The sequence below is a fragment of the Bubalus bubalis genome, chromosome 7 (assembly GCF_019923935.1).
Source record: "Bubalus bubalis isolate 160015118507 breed Murrah chromosome 7, NDDB_SH_1, whole genome shotgun sequence".
In the NCBI taxonomy this organism is placed as follows: domain Eukaryota; kingdom Metazoa; phylum Chordata; class Mammalia; order Artiodactyla; family Bovidae; genus Bubalus; species Bubalus bubalis.
Genome location: NC_059163.1, coordinates 51,066,435 through 51,090,701, shown reverse-complemented (window position 1 = coordinate 51,090,701; position 24,267 = coordinate 51,066,435). Strand labels below are relative to the sequence as shown.

At 40.4% G+C, this 24,267-nt stretch overlaps 1 protein-coding gene and 1 non-coding gene across 8 annotated transcripts in view; both read left to right on the top strand.

The window, feature by feature from the left end:
• ATP10D (ATPase phospholipid transporting 10D (putative)) overlaps positions 1 to 23,661 on the top strand; it is a 124,568-nt gene extending 100,907 nt beyond the window's left edge. For 6 of the 7 annotated variants that reach the window (XM_044945900.2, XM_044945899.2, XM_044945903.2 and 3 more), the window contains 5 exons: positions 6,033 to 6,233; positions 10,921 to 11,001; positions 12,287 to 12,391; positions 16,866 to 17,053; positions 22,103 to 23,661. In XM_044945900.2, coding sequence (XP_044801835.2) covers positions 6,033 to 6,233; positions 10,921 to 11,001; positions 12,287 to 12,391; positions 16,866 to 17,053; positions 22,103 to 22,433 — 906 coding nt within the window. In that variant the 3' untranslated portion in view covers positions 22,434 to 23,661. The remainder of the gene's footprint in view (positions 1 to 6,032; positions 6,234 to 10,920; positions 11,002 to 12,286; positions 12,392 to 16,865; positions 17,054 to 22,102) is intronic. The other variant, XM_044945905.2, reaches the window with a different exon arrangement.
• Positions 8,390 to 8,462, top strand: TRNAC-GCA. The gene has a single exon. It is a non-coding gene; the product is annotated as a tRNA-Cys (tRNA).
• Positions 23,662 to 24,267: the final 606 nt, after the last annotated feature.

Here is a 24,267-nt window from a genome sequence, read left to right as displayed (position 1 = left end):
GCTCCAAAATCACTGCAGATGGTGACTGGCTCCATGAAATTTAACACGCTTGCTCCTTGGAAGAAAAGCTATGACCAACCTAGACAGCACATTAAAAAGCAGAGACATTACTTTACCAACAAAGGTCCATCTAGTCAAAGCTATGGTTTTTCCAGTAGTCATATATGGATGTGAGAGTTGGACTATAAAGAAAGCTGAGTGCCTAAGAATTGATGCTTTTGAACCGTGGTGTTGGGAAAGACTCTTGAGAGTCCCTTGGACTGCAAGGATATCAAACCAGTCAAACCTAAAGGAAATCAGTCCTGAATATTCATTGGAAGGACTGATGCTAAAGCTGAAACTCCAATACTTTGGCCATCTGATGCAAAGGACTGACTTATTTGAAAAGACCCTGGTGCTGGGAAATATTGAAGGCAGGAGGAGAAGGGGACGTTCGAAGATGAGATGGTTAGATAGCATCACCAACTCTATGGACATGAGTTTGAGCAAACTCGGAGCTGGTGATAGACAGGGAAGCCTGGAGTGCTGCAGTCCATGGGGTCGCAGAGTCAGACATGACTGAGCGACTGAACTGAGCTGAACATTCAGTCAAAGTTTTAATAAACTTTACAAAAATATTTGAAATGCATAATGTCTCTGTCTGAGTGTTGACTGTAGGTTAGGCTGTGATTTTAATGTAAAATTCCAGGACTTAGTGGTCTGTGACTTTAAGAAAGGAGTCCCTCTCCTAGGTTTCATTTTCATATCTTTGCATTTTTCTACTTCTATTAATATTATAATGCCCTGATTCAGCAGTGAAAAATCCACCTGCAATGTAGACACAAGTTTGATCCCTGAGTTAGTAAGATCCCCTGTAAAAGGAAATGGAAAACCCATTGCAGTATTGCCAGGATAATCCCAGAGGAGGAGCCTGGTGGGTTACACTCCAGGGTTAACAAAGAGTCAGTTACGACTTAGCGACTAAACAAACAGCAGCAGTTATGATGCAGCCCACTCCACCACTCCTTCCTTTTAACTCCATATTTCTAGCTAATATTAGAAAGGGATGCCTCATGCTCTTGGAGAGAGAGAATGTTTATTTGTAGAAAGCACATCACCAGGGAGCAGGGACCCCATGGTCTTTCTGCTCTGTAAATCTTGATGGCTGTTCACACTGAAATCCTCTCTACTTGTTTCTGCCTCTTTCTTGCCTAGCCAAACAGGGACTGGTTTGTAAACTATGGAGAATAGGGCCAGTATCAGAAGCCATTTGAGTAGCTTAGCTTTCTGAGACTGTGGTTCTTTCATCTTGAACAACTTTTGAGATAGTAATGAAGGCTATGGATTCAGTCCCCAGAATAGCACCCCAAACTGCACATACCCTAAACCACTGTGTTTTCAGGAGTGATTCATAATGCATATCCATGGACCCTAGGTTAAGAAACTCTATTCTAAGGATTGTGGCCCCCATCCTAAAGTGTTCCAAGGTATCTATGGTGCCAATAATAATATCTTAATCAATTAATGTTAATTAAAAGTCACGTTATTCTTGCCTTGAGAACCCCATGAACAGTATGAAAAGGCAAAAGGATAAGACACTGAGAGGTGAACTCCCCAGGTCAGTAGGTGCCCAGTATGCTACTGGAGATCAGTGGAGAAATAACTCTAGAAAGAATGAAGGGATGGAGCCAAAGCAAAAACAACACCCAGTTGTGGATGTGACTGATGGTAGAAGCAAGGTCTGATGCTGTAAAGAGCAATATTGGCATAGGAACCTGGGATGTCAGGTCCATGAATCAAGGCAAAGTGGAAGTGGTCAAACAGGAGATGGCAAGAGTGAACATCGACATTCTAGGGATCAGCGAACTAAAATGGACTGGAATGGGTGAATTTAACTCAAATGACCATTATTTCTACTACTGTGGGCAGGAATCCCTTAGAAGAAATGGAGTAGCCAACAAAGGAGTCAACAAAGGAGGCCGAAATGCAGTACTTAGATGCAGTCTCAAAGACAACAGACTGATCTCTGTTCGTTTCCAAGACAAACCGTTCAATATCATGGTAATGCAAGTCTTTTCCCCAACCAGTAATGCTGAAGAAGCTGAACTTGAATGGTTCTTTGAAGACCTACAAGACCTTTTAGAACTAACACCCAAAAAAAATGTCCTTTTCATTATAGGGGACTGGAATGCAAAATCTGCCTGGAGTAACAGGCAGATTTGGCCTTGGAGTACAGAATGATGCAGGGCAAAGGCTAATAGACTTTTGCCAAGAGAACACACTGGTCATAGCAAACACCCTCTTCCAACAATACAAGAAAAGACTCTACACATGGATATCACCAGATGGCCAACAGGGAAATCAGATTGATTATATTCTTTGCAGCCAAAGATAGAGAAGCTCTATACAGTCAGCAAAAACAAGACCAGAAGCTGACTGTAGCTCAGATCATGAACTCCTTATTGCCAAATTCAGACTTAAATTGAAGAAAGTGGGGAAAACCACCAGACCATTTAGGTTTGACCTAAATCAAATCCCTTATGATTATACAGTGGAAGTGAGGAATAGATTTAAGGGACTAGATCTGATAGAGTCCCTGATGAACTGTGGACAGAGGTTCATGACATTGTACAGGAGACAGGGATCAAGACCATCTCCAAGAAAAAGAAATGCAAAAAAGCAAACTGGCTGTCTGAGGAGGCCTTACAAATAGCTGTGAAAAGAAGAGAAGTGAAGTGAAGTCACTCAGTTGTGTCCGACTCTTTGCAAGCCTGTGGACTGTAGCCCACCAGGCTCCTCCATCCATGGGATTCTCCAGGCAAGAACACTGGAGTGGGTTACCAAAGAGAAGCAAAAAGCAAAGGTTAAAAGGAAAGATATACCCATTTGAATAAAGAGTTCCAAAGAATAGCAAGGAGAGATAAGAAAGCCTTCCTCAGCAACCAATACAAAGAAATAGAGGAAAACAATAAAATGGGAAAGAGTAGAGATCTCTTCAAGAAAATGAGAGATACCAAGGGAACATTTCATTCAAAGATGAGCTCAATAAAGGACAGAAATGGTAGGGACCTAACAGAAGCAGAAGATATCAAGAAGAGGTGGCAAGAATACACAGAAGAACTGTACAAAAAAAGATCTTCACGACCCAGATAATCACGATGGTGTGATCACTCACCTAGAGCCAGACATCCTGGAACATGAAGTCAAGTGGGCCTTAGGAAGCATCGCTATGAACAGAGCTAGTGAAGGTGATGAGCTATTCCAGTTGAGCTATTTCAGATCCTAAAAGGTGATGCTGTGAAAGTGCTGCACTCAATATGCCAACAAATTTGGAAACTCAGCAGTGGCCACAGGACTGGAAAAGGTCAGTTTTCATTCCAATCCCAAAGAAAGGCAATGCCAACGAATGCTCAAACTACCGCACAGTTGTGCTCATCTCACACACTAGCAAAGTAATGCTGAGAATTCTCCAAGCCAAGCTTCAGCAATACGTGAATCATGAACTTCCTGATGTTCAAGCTGGTTTTAGAAAAGGCAGAGGAACCAGAGATCAAATTGCCAACATCTGCTGGATCGTTGAAAAAGCAAAGAGAGATCCAGAAAAACATCTTATTTCTGCTTTATTGACTATGCCAAAGCCTTTGGGTGTGTGGATCACAGTAGACTGTGGAAACTTCTTAAAGAGATGGGAATACCAGACCACCTGATCTGCCTCTTGAGAAATTTGTATGCAGGTCAGGAAGCAACAGTTAGAACTGGACATGGAACAACAACTGGTTCCAAATAGGAAAAGGAGTACATCAAGGCTGTATGTTGTCACCCTGCTTATTTAACTCATATGCAGAGTACATCATGAGAAACGCTGGGCTGAAAGAAGCACAAGCTGGAATCAAGATTGCTGGGAGAAATATCAACAACCTCAGATATGCAGATAACACCAACCTTATGGCAGAAAGTGAAGAACTAAAGAGCCTCTTGATGAAAGAGGAGAGTGAAAAAGTTGGCTTAAAACTCAACATTCAGAAAACTAAGATCATGGCATCTGGTCCCATCACTTCACAGCAAATAGTTGGGGAAACAGTGTCAGACTTTATTTTTTGTGGCTCCAAAATCACTGCAGATGGTGATTGTAGCCATGAAAATTAAAAGACGCTTACTCCTTGGAAGGAAAGTTATGACCAACCTAGACAGCATGTTAAAAAGCAGAGACATTACTTTGTCACCAGAGGTCCATCTAGTCAAAGCTATGGTTTTTCCAGTAGTCATGTATGGATGTGAGAGTTGGACTATATAGAAACCTGAGTGCTAAAGAATTGATGCTTTTGAACTGTGGTGTTGGAGAAGACTCTTGAGAGTCCCTCGGACTGCAAGGAGATCCAACCAGTCCATCCTAAAGGAGATCAGTCCTGGTGTTCGTTGGAAGGACTGATGTTGAAGCTGAAACTCCAATACTTTGGCCACCTGATGTGAAGAGCTGACTCATTTGAAAACACCCTGATGCTAGGAATGATTGAAGACAAGAGGAGAAGGGGATGACAGAGGATGAGATGGTTGGATGGCATCACTGACTCAATGGACATGAGTTTGGGTAAACTCCGGGAGTTCGTGATGGACAGGGAGGCCTGGTGTGCCATGGGGTCGCAAAGAGTCGGACACGAATGAGCAACTGAACGGAACTAAAAAGGCACTTTATAGTTCATGAGCAGTTTCTAACTGGATCTTGATATTAAGACCTGATGTGGTATAATTCTCTAAGTCTTTTCCAGGCATAGAAACCAAAATTTATAGAGGTTTTTAAAATGACCTAAAGTTTTTACAGTGGTCATGTATGGATGTGAGAGTTGGACTGTGAAGAAGGCTGAGCACCGAAGAATTGATGCTTTTGAACTGTGGTGTTGGAGAAGATTCTTGAGAGTCCCTTGGACTGCAAGGAGATCCAACCAGTCCATTCTGAAGGAGATCAGCCCTGGGATTTCTTTGGAAGGAATGATGCGAAAGCTGAAACTCCAGTACTATGGCCACCTCATGCGAAGAGTTGACTCACTTGAAAAGACCCTGATGCTGGGAGGGATTGAGGGCAGGAGGAGAAGGGGACAACAGAGGATGAGATGGCTGGATGGCATCACTGACTTGATGGACGTGAGTCTGGATGAACTCTGGGAGTTGGTGGTGGACAGGGAGGCCTGGCGTGCTGCAATTCATGGGGTCACAAAGAGTCGGACATGACTGAGTGACTGAACTGAACTGAAAGTCATATAGTCATATAGAAAGTGTCCCCTTGGACTTGAAACAAGACCCCCTAAATCTGAGTTGAATGACCATTCCTGTGTCCTACATTGCTTCAGGAAAGAAAGCTTTTGCTATTGAAAACTTACTGCACATGAGACAAAATACTGAAACCATGTTGAATGTATGTGCCTGCCTCTGGGATGACCACCTGTCCTGGTTTGCCTGGGTCTGCCCCTGTTTAAGTTGTAAGAGTACTATGTCCTAAGAAACTCCTTTGCTTCAAGCAAACTGGGATGATTGCCCACCCACTGGCACCATCCCGCTTCACCACGAAAAGAATAATCGAGAACCCAGAAAGCAATTGAATGAACATGTGTCGTGATGGCTGCCACCTACCAGCACGGGTCCAGCTTCTCTTCATCTGGAACTGGAATGTCTCTATTTGAATCCTGGCTCTGCCACTTATTTGCCGGGTAACTTTAGGCAAGTTCCTTAGCCTCTCCATGCCTCACTTTCCTCATCTGTAAAAATAGGAACAACAATAATTTCCAAGTTGTTACGAAAATTAAATGAATGATTTATAAAGCTCTTAGAACCGTGCGTGCCAGCACCACGTAGTAAACGGTCTGTATGTGTGTGTGTGTTTTAATGAAACATTTACCAAAAAAAAAGCTGTAAGGTCAGCTGTGGTTCTCTATTCTGTCAGCAAAGAAGCTGTACTAAGAGGCTGAGATCACACCATTCAGAACAGCACTGCGTGGCCTGTGTGGTCATGGCTCTCATAGCAGACTCTAAGATGTGACTTTTTCTCTTTGTGTTCCTAGGCCTACGTGAACCTCCTTTTCTGGTACCAGTTCTTTTGTGGGTTTTCAGGAACATCCATGACTGACTACTGGGTCTTGATCTTCTTCAACCTCCTTTTCACATCTGCACCTCCCGTCATTTATGGAGTCCTGGAGAAAGACGTGTCTGCAGAGACTCTCATGCAGCTGCCCGAGCTCTACAGGAGTGGCCAGAGGTCAGAGGTGAGTGCTACAGCAAAAACATGCACACCAAAAGTCCGGGGTGCTTGGCTCAAATACTCTGGTGTGTTGAAACGTATCTGAATCATCTGTGTTTGTTTCCAAAGATCTCTACTAACACAACAGACATAAAGTTACTCATTTCTGAGAGAAAACAAAACTTTGAAAGACCTCAGGTGCTTCTAAGAAGAAATCCAGTCTTCAGACCTTACAAATAACATTATCTAGTATTTCCTAAACCCCCGGCGCCTTCTCTTGGGCAAACTATGACGTATTCACAGACCCATTTATCTTCACAAAACACTTTGAGAGAGAACCTGGTGTTGTTCCCATTCTAAGATGAAGAATCTGAACTTCAAAGGGGCTGATGAATTTTTCCAGAAATCTCATAGCTATGAAAAAAAAAAAATAGCAGAACTGGGATGGGAACCCTTTTTAGTCTGGTTCTAAAGCCAAAATTAAATTCTTCAGGTTTTACTGTCATGCGAAACAGTGGTATGATCTTACTGCCTCCCTCTCCCTAAACCTGTGTCCACCTTCCACTTAATTAACTTCTCAGTCCTGTCCGCCCACCTTCGATATATCCCTTATATTTGTCCCCTCTCCATCCTTCTCTCTGCCCTCATTACCTCTTACCCATAATATTATAATCACCAATTAATTGAGCTAGTTGTCTCAAACTCTTTTCATTTGTCTAGTTCATCTTTTACAAAATTAATAACTATTTTTGAGATAGCCTAATGAACATTATGTAATGCCTCTTATATGCCAGGCATATATATATGCATACATACATTTATGTATGTAAGGTGCTTAACATACATAAATGTAATTCTCAAAATGACCCTGCAGAATAGATGCTATCGTCAGCCACTCTGTAGATGAGGAAAGTCAGGCACAGGGAGGTACCCTAAGTAATCCACCCATGTCACCGAGCTCATGGGTGGTGCAGATGAACCCCAGTTCCCAAGCCTCTGCTGCGTTGCCGAAAGAACATTGATGTTATCTTCAGTCCTTGGGTGCTCCCAACCCCTTTGCTATTTAATGGCCAGAAATCCGAAGTGCTCTCATAAGTGCTCAGGATCACAGGGACTGAGGTGGACCAGTAGCCTGTAGATACCTGTAAATGGACAAAGCTGAGGGCTTAGTCTGGTAAAATATTCTAGCCTTAAGAAGAAGTCTGTGTTAGTCAGGACTCTTCGGTTTCAGGTGACAGAAAACCAGCTCAAATTGGCTTAATGAAAAAGGGAAATATATTGGCCCCATAACTGCAAAATCGAGGACTAATGGTGACATCTATTATTATTTTTTTAATTTAATTTTTATTTTGTACTGGAGTGTAGTTGATTTACAGTGCTGTGTAAGACACCATTATTCTTAAATCAGCTGTAAATGTGCTGGTTATGACTCCGTGGCTCAGCTGACAGTGTTAGTCCCTCAGTCACGTCCAACTCTTTGCAACGCCGTGGGCTGTAGCCTGCCAGGGTCCTCTGTGCATTGGGTTCTCAAGGCAAGAATACTGAAGGGGGTTGCCGTTCTCTTCTCTAGGGGATCTTCCCTACCCAGGCATCGAAGTCAGGTCTTGTGCATTGGGATTTGAGTCCTATGCTTTTCCCTGTGTGTATCGTTGTCACTAGAAAGATCATTTTCTCACCAACCAGACCTGGGATATGGATCTTTCCTGAGGGCAGAGCCTAACCACATGGACAGGATTGGGAAAGAGGATTTCCTGTCAAAGGGCTGGAGAAATGAAAATGAGACCCATGGTAAGAAATTCATGCATTGGGTTTCACTGGGCTCACTATTCTGAAGACACTGACCCAGAACAGCACATGTTACAAATGATGGGTGATGGTTAGCCTGAGTTTACATTCTGGCTCAGTGGTATGTGACCTTGGTAAGTTACTCAACTTGCCTGTACTCCAGTTTCTTTATTTATGGAGATTATGTGAAGATTAAGTAAGATAATATGTATAAAAGTTCAGCCATATTACACTCTCAATGTTGTTTTTACCCCACCCCTAGACTTAACCAGAAATTTGAGGAAATCCTAAATACAAAATGATGCTTTATTTTTGTCAATCCAACTTTCTTCTGGCTTGAACTGCCTTTCCAGACTGGAGAGTAAGTTAATATCCTTAGGCTCATGGGTATGGGCTTCCCTGATAGCTCAGTTGGTAGAGAGTCTGCCTGCAATGCAGGAGACCCTGGTTTGATTCCAGGGTCAGGAAAATCGGCTGGAGAAGGGATACGCTACCCTCTCCAGTATTCTTGGGCTTCCCTTGTGGCTCAGCTTGTAAAGACTCCGCCTGCAATTCGGGAGACCTGGGTTCAATCTCTGGTTTGGGAAGATCCCCTGGAGAAGGGAAAGGCTCATGGGGTAGTCAATGCATGGAGAAGTCAGCTTCCAGGGAGGAGGAAATCCTTACAGTTCTTCAGTTTCATCCAATTCATTTTGATCAAAGAACCAAATGGGGTATTCTAAAAAAGTCCAATCTGACTTAAGGTTCAAAGCCAGGGGTGCAGGAATGTGTGGCTGATAGTAATGAAGTTGTCCTGCACCCCAGGTCTAAGTAAAATTCCAAGTCCATTGAGGAAAGAAGGATAGAAGGGAGATCTTTAATGTTTTTATAGCTGGTGTTTCAGAATCCCATTTGTACAGCCTGAAGATCGTAATTGGTCTTTACCCTGGAAGAGTTGAGGTCATTGTTTCCTGTTGTTGAGCCCTGCTATCTATTCTGTGCACACAGTGTTCTACTGAGCTGGCCAGTTTTGTAATACATGGTGATTGCAGGCAGTGTCCCAGCATGTGGCTATTGATAAAAGGTAATTGATTTCATTGATTTACCTTCCGGAAGAGCTGTCCTTTTTGTGAACTTGGCCTCCAAACAAATTCTGTTTTATGTTTGGGCCATTTCCTGTCTTTGGTGTTATGAAAGATAACTTTCCAGGGTTATAGCATCTCTTTCCTTGAAAGGAGATGGGTCTGGAAGGCCGCAGTGAGAGGTGTCCCTTCCAAACAGCCGTCATCTATTACCATCTTTCTTCACCCACACAGCCTTCTGGCTTTAACCTCATGTCCAGATTTTTGCCTCTCAGTTTCCAGGGATCTCATGAGTTACTCCTTTCAGCCTCTCATCTGTCTTATCCTTGACACTTCCCTACCCCGAAGTCCCCTAATTCACATGACTGTGAAGAAGGTGTACTTGTTATCTTTTGGCTCTAGGTATTTTGAGCAGCCTCCATTCCCCTAGAAGCATGGAGCTATATTTTAACTTACCCTGGAATTATTCTCTCTTGTCCAGTGACATTTTGGTGGCCCTTTTGACTCCGCTACATTCTCTTCCACCCATTTGATTGTGCTTAGTTTATGGACACTCGAAGAAAGGCAGGTAGAAGATTCCATCATTCCAATGAGAAATTGTAACAGAAGATACAGGGAAAAGTAGACTGAAAACCATGACTCTTCATCACTTTGATTTTTCCAGAGGACAAAGAAATTAAAAAACAAAAGAAAAAAAGGTAGAGGCCTCAAACTTCTTTTGAGGGCTGGAAGAATGTATATGGAAATTTCGAACACTTATAAAGCTTTAGAAGACAACTACCCATTTTGAAGAAAATTTCAGCCTCTTTTTTCATTTTAAAGGAAATAAGACTATAAACATGTTAAGAAAAGGAAAAAGTAGCTCAAGGATATGATATATGTGTTGTCATTTTGGTCCGTGGCAGACGTCACTAATAAACCATAGCCCTCCATCCTTCCTGTCAGGTCTGAATGGAGCCTCAGAATCCTGCACACACAGTATTATTTGTTCAGAATTATCTTTTATTTGAAAACCTGTTTTCAATCATTTGACTGGTATTTATACTTGATCTTTCTCTTTCTGCAGGCTTCTGGTAGGAAGCAGTTTAGCACATGAAAAGTTAGGTAAAAATAGTTTATTAATCCAAGAAATATTTGTTGGGTACTTGCTGTATACCAGGCACTGTTTTAATCACTTGAATAAAAGAATCTAGGTCCCACTTTATGAAGCTTGCATTCTGTTGAGAGAAATAGGAAATGATTAGGTAAACAAGATGATTTCCGATTGTGAGGAAAGATTTCTAGGGATCCCTGGTGTTAATAGTAAATGATGACTGGACATAACTTTTAGATTGGGGTCTATGCCTCCATGAGGAGTGATATTTGAATTAGGATATGAATAATGAGGACCTGGTTGTGTAGGAGGTCTAGGAAGAATTTCTAGCAGAGATAACAGCACAGAGGAAGCCCTGAGGTAAGAAGGGATTTGGCATATTTGAGAAACAGATGAAGTCTGTGTGTTGGGAGGATGGTGAATGAAGATTAGACCAGGAGGGTGTGACCCTGGAGAGCAGGGATTTCAATGAGAAGACCACACAGGACCTCCTAAATCATGGGAAGGGACTAAGATTGATCCAGTGTTAGAAGCAATACAAGTTGAGGAGTTCCTTCAGGTTTTTTTTCCACCTGTGAACTCATTTTATTCAATTATCACCCCCTCATTCTTTCACTATTACTTACAGATCTGACCTGTGTCATGAATGAGAGACTGAAGGAGTAGAGTTTTCTCTCAGAGAAGCAAAAACAAGCCCTGGCTGGTGGTGTTCCTTGATTTTGCTTTGACCCTTATTAATCTTTCTCCCTCCCCAATGTCTGCTTTGTTTTCAGGCATACTTACCCCTCACCTTCTGGATTACTTTGTTGGATGCCTTTTATCAGAGCCTGGTCTGCTTCTTTGTGCCTTACTATGTGAGTCCTTGTTCACTCAAAGGATTTGTTGTTAATGAATAAATGGTGCCTCTTTGTTCTCTGTCACTGGTGTCAGCATTTAGAATAGGTATATGAGGGTAGATTGCTCATGGAATTAAGTTATTAACTAAATATAATGCTTCTAAATATATAACTAAACTAAATATATAACTAAATATAATGCTAAATATAATGCTTCTCTCAAATATGGTAGGGTAGTGAGTTAAATTTGGAGAGAAGTACCTAGATGGTAGGTAATGAGTTAAATTTGAAGAGAAGTGCCTAGCTGAATCCTTTTGGTTCTCTTTTTAGCCCTGTACTGCTTGATAATTTTCATCAATGACTTGAATAAAGTTGAAAGCCTGGCATATAATTAGATGAGTCAAATCAAAGAGGCAAAGGCAGAATATGAAAGCTATTATTAGTCAGTGCTGGACTAATTCTATCAGGATGACATTCAGAGTATTAAATTTAAGTAGTATCCGCCAAACTAAAAATTTAAAAAAAAAAAAACACCCTGTTATGCAGGTAAAAAATGGAAAAAAATATGACTAAACAAAGAATAAAATTAATTTAAAAAATTTAGACCAACACCAAGCAGCATGATATAGTTGCCCATTCACCCACCTCCCTCCCCAGAAGAAAACGCTAATTTGATCATGGATGGTTAACAAAAGTTCATTAACAAAAAGGGAAAAGGTAATAGTCTTTAACAATTTTCATTCTTTATTCAAATAAAACTACTTGAATTTACCCACCTAGAATATTCAAGGTATACTGTATTTCAAGAGGAACATAGGTAAGGCAATCTAAAGTATATTTAGAAAAGAATGACTAGAATTGTAAAATATCAGAAACCTGTGTCATGTGAGGAGTGCTTTAAGGACTTGAAGACATAAGCATATGAGAGGGGTGGATATTTACTTAACCATGATAAAAACTCAAGTTAGTCATAGTATCTGCTTCAAAGGTTTGCAGCTCTGTTAAGTGGAGCATATTTGAAATTTCTCTACTTCAAAGAATCAGAAGCATAAGTAAAAGAATCAAGGAAGATGAATTAAGATTCAGAATAAAAAATAATTCCAACTGAAAAATCCAAAGATTAGATGGCCTGTCTGGGATTCACTCTCTTTTTCTAAAAATGTTCAAGTTTATCCTACATGACCAATTATTAGGAACACTGAAGAAAGGGACTCAGTCCTCATTTGGGCCATGGAATAAAGTGACGATACACCAGAGTGTGCACAACTCTCCAAGATCACCAACTTTTATCCTCTCTTTGTAGACCTACCAGGGCTCAGACATTGACATCTTTACATTTGGAAACCCCCTGAACACAGCTGCTCTCTTCGTCATTCTCCTCCATCTGGTGATAGAAAGCAAGAGTTTGGTGAGTGGTTTTCCTGCCTCTGAAGTAGCCTGAAACTGTTCTTGGGGAAATGTCTTCATGCCTAGAAAGCAAATGGTAATGAGAAGAGTAATGACTCCAAGGAAGAAGGGTAACTCACAGCCACTCTCGTGGATTGTTGAGCGCTATTATGCTAAGGTTAATGTGCAGCCAGGGGCAGTGGGGAACACCTGCCTGATCCCCTTGGTGGTGCTCATGGTGTGAATGGTTCATGGTGTGAGTCAGGCTGGAGAAATAATTACTAGCATTGGCCAGCATTCTTCAAGACAAAGCTGATGCCTTTCAACTAAAATGAAAACAGGTGTTGTGCCATAATCCTGGTATAGTGACTTTTGTAAGTAATGATTTTATGCTTTTCTCATAAACAAAAAAAATTTTTTTTCTCCCTCCAAAAGTTTCACCATCCATTTCATTTATACCTAGGTCTTTTTTAACTTAGTTGCCAACTAAATGATAAAGTTAAGTCTTTTCTTCAAAGTGATTGCAGGATAGCTATGAAGCAAAGCTAGTATGGAAACTGCCTCTGTAATTATTTATGCTGCTCACTCACTTCCATTGTGTCTGCTGTCGTCAAAGCCTCTGTCATTTCTTCCTGAATTATAGCTACGGCCTCCTTGGTCTTCTCACCTTGACTCTTGACTCTGCTGGCCCTTCTCTACAAAGCAACCAAAATCATCCTTGTGAAATATAAATCATACCTTTTTGCTGTCCTTTGGGTAAAACCCTTCAGCAGCTTCCAATTTTACTTGGAATAAAATCTAAAAGCCCTAAGACAGCCTATAATGCTTCATGCAGCCATGCCTCCTCTTCTCTCTCCAGTGTCATTCCCACTTATTTGTGGGTTGGTACCACACTGTCCCTCTTTCTCTCAGTACAGTGAGCCCATTAGCACATCAGGGTCTTAGCACTGACCGTATCTTCTGATGGGAGCATCCCTTGCTTACTTTTGGATCCCTGTACTTTACCCAGATCAAAAGTTTTTGTTTCTTTAGCTTTTTTTGGTTTCAGCAAAAATGCTGCTTCTCTCAAGCAGCATTTCCTTTCATAACCATCCATTTTCTCCTATTATCCTCTTACTTTATTCATAATCCTAATAATAATTTATAATTCTTCATTTAATTATGTGATTATACTATTCATGTTTGTCTTCTACATTAGACTGTAATCTTCTTGAGGGCAGAATTCATGTTTTGTTTACCATTGTATACCCGTATCTAGGACAAGGCTGGCACACAGTAGGTGCTCAAATAATATTTGAATAAATAAATGAATAATTAAATAACCAATGTTTGGGGTGAATTAACATCTTACTGGTGATGCATTTTATATAGGAAATAGCTGGGTGAAATTACAGTTTTAAATGATATATGAGGTTATATCATGAGATTATAATTTTTTATAATTATATAAAAGTTTATATAATTTTTATTATATATTATATAATATATATATAATATAATATATATTATATATATATTATAAAATTCACATTTTTGGCATCACATGCTTTGCTTATAACCTTCTATAACCAAACTTTAAAAGCCTAAAGTGTTATAAAAAGTTAATATCTGCAGATACCAGATGGGAAGAGTAAAGGGAATTCTAGAGCTAAAATATTGGGGATTATTTTAGTATCTATTTAATTTCATTTTTAAACTCTTATGTAGATACTTTTGGCTACTGCCTAAGGAAATGTCATAAGTTCTGATTTCAAAAGGTGTTGCAAAGATGCTAATATGCCAAGTGTCAGTTTGGGTTCAGTGGTTATGATCAACAGCAATCTATTTTAGCTAACCTGAGCAAATAGAAGAGTTATTAAAAATATATTGAAGAATCATAGTAAAACAAACAAAAAGATGTCCTGAGGATTCAGAGTGACTCCAGAGATCCAGGGAACAGAAAGCAATGGATAAGCTTGTCAGGATGGCACTGCAGTCTGAACTGGTCCCAGTCATTTTCTCTCTTGCCTCATTCGTTGTGCTACAAATTCAGTCCCTGGTGACAGAATTCTATTTCCTTAACTCCAGTCACAGGCTTTGGCGAAAGAGGAAGGTTTTGTCAAGATTGCACATAATCCTGGGAGTCTTCACTAAGAGAAGGGGAGCAAAAACGAGGTGCCAAGAACAATGAGTACTATATAAAGAATGTATCATTAAAGGATTGTTTCTCACACTGCAGGGTGGGATAGAGCTTATGGCCTCTGGAGGTCTACTGTCAGTAACAGTCATTCTGAGAATATGAATTGGTTTCCATCACCTTTTACTCACCATCTCACTGTCACTCCTCCCCTCTCCCTCTGGGTTTTTACCCAGCATCCCTTGACTTTATCTGCATCCATTTATTTAAACAGGTCAACTCCATCAAGTCACTTCTCACTTGCCAAAAGTACTTCTTAAAAGGAAAAAGAAAACCCTGGCAGTAGGGCTCAGTGAGAAGGAAAAACATTTGATAAAGGAAAAAAACCATTGTCTTTGGAGCCATAAAGATCTTTTTTTTAACCGGAGAAGCCCTAGTTGCTTTACAGTGTTTTATTTTCTGCTGTACAACAAGATGAATCAGCTATGAAAGTGAAAGTGTTAGTCACTCAGTCAAGTCCCACTCTTAGTGACCCCATGGACCATAGCCTGCCAGGCTTCTCTGTCCATGGAATTTTCCAGGCAAGAATACTGGAGTGGGTAGCCATTCCATTCTCCAGGGGATCTTCCCGACTCAGGGATCAAACCCGGATCTATATTTATACATATATCCCCTCCCTCTTGGAACTTCCACGCATCCCACCCCTCTGGGTCACCATGAGCACCGAGCTGAACTCCCCGTGCTATACAGCAGCTTCCCACTAGCTGTCCGTTTTACATATGGCACTGCTCGTATGTCAGTCCCAGTCTCCCAATTAACCCCCCTCCCCGTGTCCACATGTCTACTCCCTATATCTGCGTTGGCATAAGGATCTTAATTGAGGATTCATCCAACATTTTCTGAGCACTTTGTGCATGTTTACAAAATATAAACAGTTTTGTGATTTTTGTGAAGATATCTATCCTGGGAAAATACTTTGCAAGGTTAAAAAGAAAACAGAAAATTGGATCTTGTTTGAGAATTTTAGGCCTAGAAAGTAAAGAAGATTAATAAAAGCATTCTTCCCCCAAAAGACTAATAAATACCACCATGGTGTACACAGTGATTTTAGGTGGGACTGTACACTGCACTAAATAACACTGACGACTAGATAATGTGAAAGTGACTCTTTCATACTTTGGATTATGTTAAACAAGAAGTCTGTTTGGGGCTATCATGTTTTATCACAATAACTCTTGCTAATTTCCTTTTGTAACAAAGATAGATCAGACTCCAGACTCAAAGCTGTTATGATAGGAAATGCAGATATTACATTTAAGGTAGTGATCTGCTTTTCTTTCTAAATAAAGTTATTTAGTGAACCTGTTTATAGCAAAATAATAAAAATAATAATGCAAGCTCTGTGTAGTTATGAAGGTGGATGGGTTATAATGTGATATACAAAGATGTGTATCTTGTTCATGTAGAACTACTAAGGTTGCAGAGAACTTGAGAGCAATTGCCCTCCAAGGAGTGGCTCAGTGACCCAAGCCATGTCTTGTAGCTGTACCACCTGAAATTATTCCCCAAAAGAACATCTTGGTCAAACATGGGAAGAAAGGAGACAGTATGGAAAATTGCACACCTGCTCTTCCATGCTTCTAACTGGAAAGTTTTGCACATCCCTTCCATTCACATTTCTTTGGTCCAAGCAAGACACAGCCATGCTTCATTTCAAGGAAGTGGGGAAATGCAATTCTTTTGAATGTTTATTAGAGGCAGAGAATGAGATATTGGTGATCAACAGTGATATCTACCACCTACTTAAATGGATAAAGTTTGAAGTTCACTGGATTAAAGTATTATCTCAAAGAAGAAACAGACCACTAAGTGACTATATGGAAAAATAAGGAGAAAATCCTAATACTTCATGGAGCATGTGTGTATGTTAGTCACTTAGTTGTGGGGACTCTGTGACCCCATGGACTGTAGTCCACCAGGCTCCTCTGTCCATGGGGTTTCCCAGGCAAGCATACTGGAGTAGATTGCCAGTCCCTTCTCCAGGGGATCTTCCTGACCCAGAGATCGAACCTGGGTCTCCCACACTGCGGGCAGATTCTTTACCGTCTGAGCCACCTGGAAAGCCCAAGCATGGACAATACAGAATGAGCTAGTCATCAGAGTTACTTTTTGGCATTTGATTTCATTTTATATAACTTCAACAGTGATATGAACTATTCATGAAGGATGCTCTTGTGCTTCAATATTTTGTGTTTTGTTCACTGATTTGTTATACCATTTACCCACTGCTTAAATACAATGTTTCTTCAAAAGAGCAGATTTTGCCAGACTGTGAAACTATCAGAGTGTATTCATTTCCCTTGCTATTCTTATCTTGCAGACTTGGATCCACCTGCTGGTCATCGTTGGGAGCATCTTGTGCTATTTTTGCTTTGCCTTGGCTTTTGGAGCCATGTGTGTAACTTGCAACCCACCATCCAACCCCTACTGGATTATGCAGGAGCACATGGCAGATCCAGTGTTCTACTTGGTTTGTGTTCTCACAACCTGTGTTGCTCTACTGCCCAGGTATGGTATTTGTTTTATCATCAAGAGAGTAAGCAAAATCATAGGTTTAGAACTCTTCTAGCAACTACTAAGAATAGATGGTTAGACCATCATGTTTAGTAGTAGAAAAGTCGGTCTGTGTGGTAGTTAAAATATTGGTTTTATCTCTTTTACCAGAGTACAAAAGTGGCTTAAGCAAATGAAAAGATTTATTTCTCTTTCAAGAAAATTTCTAGTCTGGTTGATAGTCCACAGGGATAGGGCAGTTTTGCTTCCCAAAGTTATTGAAGGACTCAGATCCTTTCCTTTGTCTGTTTTGTTCTGCCATCTCCCAAGGGCGTTGCCTTCATTTGCATGACTGAAGCAGGTCACCACCAGTCCACTCTGGTCCTGGATCCCTGCCCTGCATCTCTGCCTTCAGGAGGGAGAAAGACAAGATGGAGGGCGTGCAGCTTTCCAACTTTCCTCTTTTTATTCTTTTTCATAATGATATGACCCAGATGTAATATCCATCATTGCTCATATCTCATTACCTAGAATCTGGGTATGCAGAACTCTGAGTGGCTAAAATCTGGTGGTTTCTGAAAAAGGGGAGAATGGGTACTGAGGGACATGTAGCAGTCTCAACAAAAACCTATAAACTTTGAAAGCTTACCTCCTTTCGGACTTCAGTTATCTTCCTCATTTAAGTTTAACTTTGTGGATGTTTCTCATGTGGATGGAAATGGCTAAGATGTATGCCTGGGCTTTTACTCTGTAGGTTTTTACTCTATAGGTTCCTCAGACTCTTTAGAGCTCTTCCCCTTTGTAGTTTTATGTAGCTGTTTAGCTGAAAACACTATAGCAAAGAATTGTTCTCCCTTTATAAATATGATATAAACATCAAAATGATGATTTCATATTATTTGCTCACAGGGTTGACAAATTGGCTCACAAGCAACTCTGACCTGCTGCCTGTTTTTATAAATAACATTTTATTGGAACATAGACATACTTAATAATTTATGTACTGTCTATGGCTGCTTTTGCATTATAATAGCAGAGTTGAATAGTTCCAACACAGACTGTCTGGTGCCCCAAGCCTTACTGTCTGGCCTATTGGATGAAAGTTTGCCAACCCCAATCTGTCACATCATCATAAGTAACAATGGGCGCAGACCTTTTGTTGTGGATAGACATCCCTTCTAGAAATGCATAAGAAAAACCCACCTGAGTCATTCTGTGGTGGCTACGATTATATACTTAACTCAGTTTACCAGGGATATTGTTGCTTCTGTAGTTCTCAATGTAATTACCAACTTTCAGATTAAAAATTGACAAGATGAACATGTAAAATTTATGAAGAAACACTTACTTTAAAATTGGAGCCTGAACATTTTTTTCAAGTGCATTAACAGTACAGTTTTACCTATTATTGTTGTAGTAACCTGAAAAAACAAACAAGCCCCTAACCCAGCGATCCCACTACTGGGCAATATACTCTGAGAAAACCATAATTGAAAAAGTCACATGTGCCCCAATATTCACAGCAGCACTATTTACAGTGGCCAGGACATGGAAGCAACCTAGATGTCCATCGATGGATGAATGGATAAAGAAGACGTGGTATATATACACAATGAAATATTCAGCCATAAAAAGGAATGAAATAGTGCCATTTGCAGAGAAGCAGGGGGAGATTTGACACAGACAGGAGAATGCACTTTGACCATGGTAACAGAAATACCTTGGTCACAAGGCAAGGAATGCCTGCAGCCACCAGAAGCTGGAAGAGGCAAGAAATGAATTATCTACAAGAGGGAGCAAGGCCTTTCTGGCACCTTGATTTTGTTGTTCAGTTCAGTCACTCAGTCATGTCCAACTCTTTGCAACCCCATGGACTGCGCATGCTAGGCTTCCCTGTCCATCACCAACTCCTGGAGCTTGCTCAAACTCATGTCCATCGAGTCAGTGATGCCATCCAACCATCTCATCCTCTGTCATCTGCTGCTCCTGCCTTCAGTCTTGCCCAGCATCAGGGTCTTTTCCAGTGAGTCAGTTCTTTGCATCAGGTGGCCAAAGTATTGGAGTTTTAGCTTCAGCATCAGTCCTTCCAGTGAATATTCAGGGCTGATTTCCTTTAGGATGGACTGGTTTCATCTCCTTGCAGTCCAAGGGACTCTCAAGAGTCTTCTCTAACACCACAGTTCAAAAGCATCAATTCTTCAGCACTCAGCTTTCTTTATAGTTCAGCTCTCACATCCATACATGACTACTGGAAAAACCATAGCTTTGAGTAGACGGACCTTTGTTAGCAAAGTAGTGTTTTTGCTTTTAAATATGATGTCTAGTTTGGTCATAGCTTTTCTTCCAAGGAGCAAGCGTCTTTTAATTTCATGGCTGCAGTCACCATCTGCAGTGATTTTGGAGCCCAAGAAAATAAAGTCTGTTACGGTTTCCATTGTTTCCCTATCTATTTGCCATGAAGTGATGGGACTGGATGCCATGACCTTTGTTTTTTGAGTGTTGAGTTTTAAGCCAGCTTTTTCACTCTCCTCTACCACTTTCATCAAGAGGCTCTTTAGTTCCTCTTCTCTTTCTGCTGTAAGGGTGGCGTCATCTGCGTATCTGAGGTTATTGATGTTTCTCCCAGCAATCTTGATTCCAGTTTGTGCTTCATACAGCCTGGCATTTCGCATGATGTACTCTGCTTGTAAGTTAAATAAACAGCGTGACAATACATAGCCTTGACATACTCCTTTCCCAATTTGGAACCAGTCCGTTGTTCCATGTCCAGTTCTAACTGTTGCTTTTTGACCTTCATACAGATTTCTTGTGAGGCAGGTAAGGTGGTCTGGTATTCCCATCTCTTGAAGAAGTTTCCACAGTTTATCATGATCCACACTGTCAAAGGCTTTGCCATAGTCAATAAAGCAGAGGTAGATGTTTTTCTGGAACTCTTTTGCTGTTTTTGTAATCCAGTGGATGTTGGCAATTTGATCTCTGATTCCTCTGCTTTTTCTAAATCCTGCTTAAACACCTGGAAGTTCATGGTTCACGAACTGTTTGAAGCCTGGCCTGAAGAATTTTGAGCATTACTTTGCTAGCATGTAGGATGAGTGCAATTGTACCTTGAACATTCTTTGGCATTGCCTTTCTTTGGGATTGAGATGAAAACACAGATTTCAGAATTCTTGGCCTGCTGAACTGTGAGAAAATCAGGTTCTGTTGTCCTAAGCCAGCACATTTATGGTGCAGCAGCTATAGAAAACAAATGCAGACTTGTATAGGAAGGTGGGTACTGCTGTAATAAATACCTAAAAATGTGAAATAGGCTTTGAAATTAGATAACAAGCAGATCCTGGAAAAATTGTGAGGTACGTAATAGACTGTTGAATTTTGAGGCATGTATGCAGACTGTCAATAGAACTAGGGACCTTAAAGTACCTGCTGGTGAAAATTCAGAAGAAAGTAGAAAGCGTGGTCAAGATATCTTGGAAAATACATAAATGGTCATTAATGGAATACTGCTAGAAATGTGGGGAGAAGGCAATGGCACCCCACTCCAGTACTGTTGCCCGGAAAATCCCATGGATGGAGGAGCCTGGTAGGCTGGAGTCCATGGGGTCGCTAAGAGTCAGACACGACTGAGTGACTTCACTTTCACTTTCCACTTTCATGCATTGGAGAAGGAAATGGCAACCCATTCCAGTGTTCTTGCCTGGAGAATCCCAGGGACGGGGGAGCCTGGTGGGCTGCCGTCTATGGGGTCGCACAGAGTCGGACACGACTGAAGCGACTTAGCAGCAGCAGCAGCTAGAAATGTGAGTGTTAAAGGTACTCCTGGCAAAGTCTCAAGGAAATGAGAAACACTATTGGAAATTGCAGGAAAGGGAGTCTTGGCAATATAGTGGCAGAAAGCTTAGCTGAATTGTGTTCTACTGTTATGTGGAAAGCAGAATTTGTAAGTGATGAACTTGGGTATTTAGCTGAGGAGTTTTCAAAGTGTTGAAGGTTTGGTCTAGTTTCTTCTTGTTGCTTATTTATAGAAACTTAGCAACTGAACAACAACTTGGGAAAATGTGAAGGAAAAGAGATTTAGGGAAGGTACTATTAAGTCCAAAGAAACTAGATTTAGAAAATCCTCAGCCTACCCAGATTTTAAAAGTTGCTAAAATTAGGCAATTTGCTATTGGGAGTATGCTCGAAAGAGAGGGCTAAGGGTGTGGCTGAACAGCCTTTGCTGGTGCTGAAGAGATTGGGTGTGTGACTCATGGATCCTCTCAGTCACCAAGGAAGCAGGTGAGATACACAGGAAAGATCTGTGGCGGACCCTCTTATCTAATGGCATAAATGCCCATAACATACATTGGAGACTCAACAAGGTTTTTGCAAATGTTCTTGTTATTTAGTTGCCAAGTCATCTCTGACTCTTTGCAACCCTATGAACTGTAGCCCACCAGGCTCCTCTGGCCATGGAATTTCCCAGGCAAGAATATTAGAGAGGATTGCCATTTCCTTCTCCAGAGGATCTTCCTGACTGAAGGATTGAGCCCATGTCTCCAGTACTGGCAGGCAGATTCTTTACTGCTGAACCACCAGGGAAGCCCCTAAATACTGTCAGCTTGGCCTGAAGGGGTCAAGTTTGTGGTAATTTGTTACAATAGCCATAGAAAACTAGAAGCTAGCATTTTAAAAAATACTGTGCCAACGCTTTGCCTGCTTCACATGTATTGTCTCATTTAACTTAACAGACTATTGACTAGGGGATTGTTGAAGAAACTAACACCTATGGCATTAGTACATCTCTGGTCATTAACATGATAACATTAAGACTGTAATGTAGCTCTGTTAGTATCTCTACTTTTATTACAGATTTTATTTTTTATTGGACAATCAGGAACTCATTATTTTCTCAGTGTTTAATAAACATTAATTTCATGTCATCTCCATTTTATAGTTCACTTATCCTCCTTATTTACCTCAAGAAGGGCCACCAGACCCTTTTACTTTTTCTAATCGGTGAGTATTTTTTGTGGTCCATAATGCATTCAAGGTGAATGTAATTCTGTGATGCTTTTTGTAACCTAGGTTTATATACAGAGTTCTTCAGGGATCCCTCTTTCCATCTCCAATTCTGAGGGCAAAACACTTGGACAGACTTCCTGCAGAGGAGAGGATTGAAGCTCTCAAGAAGTGGAGAGGGACTGGGCAGATGGATCAGTTGACATCTAAGTATGCTGACCACTCAGCTGTTGAGTCAGAGAGAATACCCATTTATGACCCGTCTGCTGTCTTTGCAGTGATGTCGGCAACTCCTTGTGCTGTTGAGAAAGGAAACTTACCTGTATGTGAAACTGCTTTAGACTCGGACTTCTCTGAAACTAAGGCCTCAGGGATGGCTGGACCCTCAAAGGATTAAAAAAAGCAGGATATCCTTCTTGGAGATGCCAGTATTCCATCAAGTTTGGGAAAGCAACTTTGAAGAGGCTCCTTTGCCAAAGCAGCATGACTTGATTTTTCCTTAAGGGACAAGAACATTTTACTGGAAATGTTTGGAAAAGCCTATGTGATGACTTTTACTGTTTGTTTGTGGATCCATGTGTAACGGACATTAGAATTTGACCTGGAGAGAGTTTAGAGAAGTGAAATATTTAATTCAGATTCAAATGCTTTCATGAAACTTTTTGGATTTTGTGAAAGCATTTTAGTTGTTCTATAAATGCAAATATTTTCAAGAGGATTCATTTGGGACATATATTTATTTGACTCTGCTCAGTGTTCTCCTGAGATGGAGTCTTCCTGAGAAAGGGGCAGCGGGGATGCCAGGGGTCCATGGAGATGCATTCCTCTCTTGGCTTCTAGTCAAAAGAAGACTTTTTATGAGGTCTGCCTCTACACATGCTGTCAGTGAGGTGATAGAGGCCATAGGTAAGGAAAATGGAATCAGTTGAGTCCAGGCCACCTTGGCAATTTCCTGTATTCTAAAACTGACAGTAGCTGGATCAAAATGAGACAATCAAAGCAGTCTTCAGGAGACCGTTTGAGGGTTTATCGTCTTTACCCTATAACTTTCCTGGCATGCAAATACTTTCAAGCTCTTTTCAACCTCTAAAAATGAGGTATTATAAACTGACACTGATACAGGTGATTCTCAGGAGAATTCTATGAGGTTCTTAGATTTGCTTTTAATTACATTTAGGACATGAAAGTCTATACCAAGTCCATTGCTGTTGCAAATCATGTATGCTGGCTTTAATTGAAACAAGGAAACTAGTTTCTACCATAACTGCCAGGTATTATTATAAGATCATGTATTCTTGTCGAGTTCTTTTAAAATTCTGTATCCATTCATCTGAAAATTATCAGCCAACCCAGAACTTCCTTCATGAAATCTCCATGCTAATGTTCTATGTCTGTATCAAGCTCTTCTTAATGACTATGCAGCTGTGTTCTCAGGGCTTAAGTTTCTACCTGTTGCCTACTGTTCTGGTCTGATATTTTTTGTAGCCTTCTAATATTATTGCAAATGGTCTTTTATACAGACTGATTTCTAGCATATCCAAAATCCCATATGGCTAATGGAGGTAGCTATCTGCTTTCTTATGATTTTTTAAAACTTTTTAATAAATAACATATATTAAAAGCTGTCATAACTCTGATACTCATCAAATCCAATAGTAATTGGTACCAGAACTGAGAAGGAAAATCCCAAAGCAATACCTTTAAAGAATATTGTTTGACCTATCCTTATATGGTAAAGTCAGTGGTGTCGTATCATCTGTTATCTTCATAGCAACTAGCATTTACTCCTTGAGATCATCATCTTCTGATAAATAAAAATTTAGAGATATATTCACTTAAAAAAGATTAGAATCTAAGGAATGAGTCCAAAAGACTAAAAAAAGGTCAGTCTCTCTGATATAAATTATCTGTACACGACAGCTCATGTTATGGGTCTACAACTTCTTGTCTACAATTCAGCAATCCCAGGAACTCGGAAAATTGAAAAAGTTTTCATAAATTAAGCACAAATACAATGGGTTAAACAGATACAAGACTATTTATTTAATATATTCATATATTTTGCCACAAAAATATTAATAACTTTATTACTGTGCTACTAAACATTTTAATATTATGCTTTTTAAATTTTTTAAAATTCTGGATTCTGAGACACATCTGGTCCTCAGGCAGAGATTTGGGGTCTTTATAAAGCCTTTAAAGATTCTCATTTCCAAGTGAATAACTCTTAT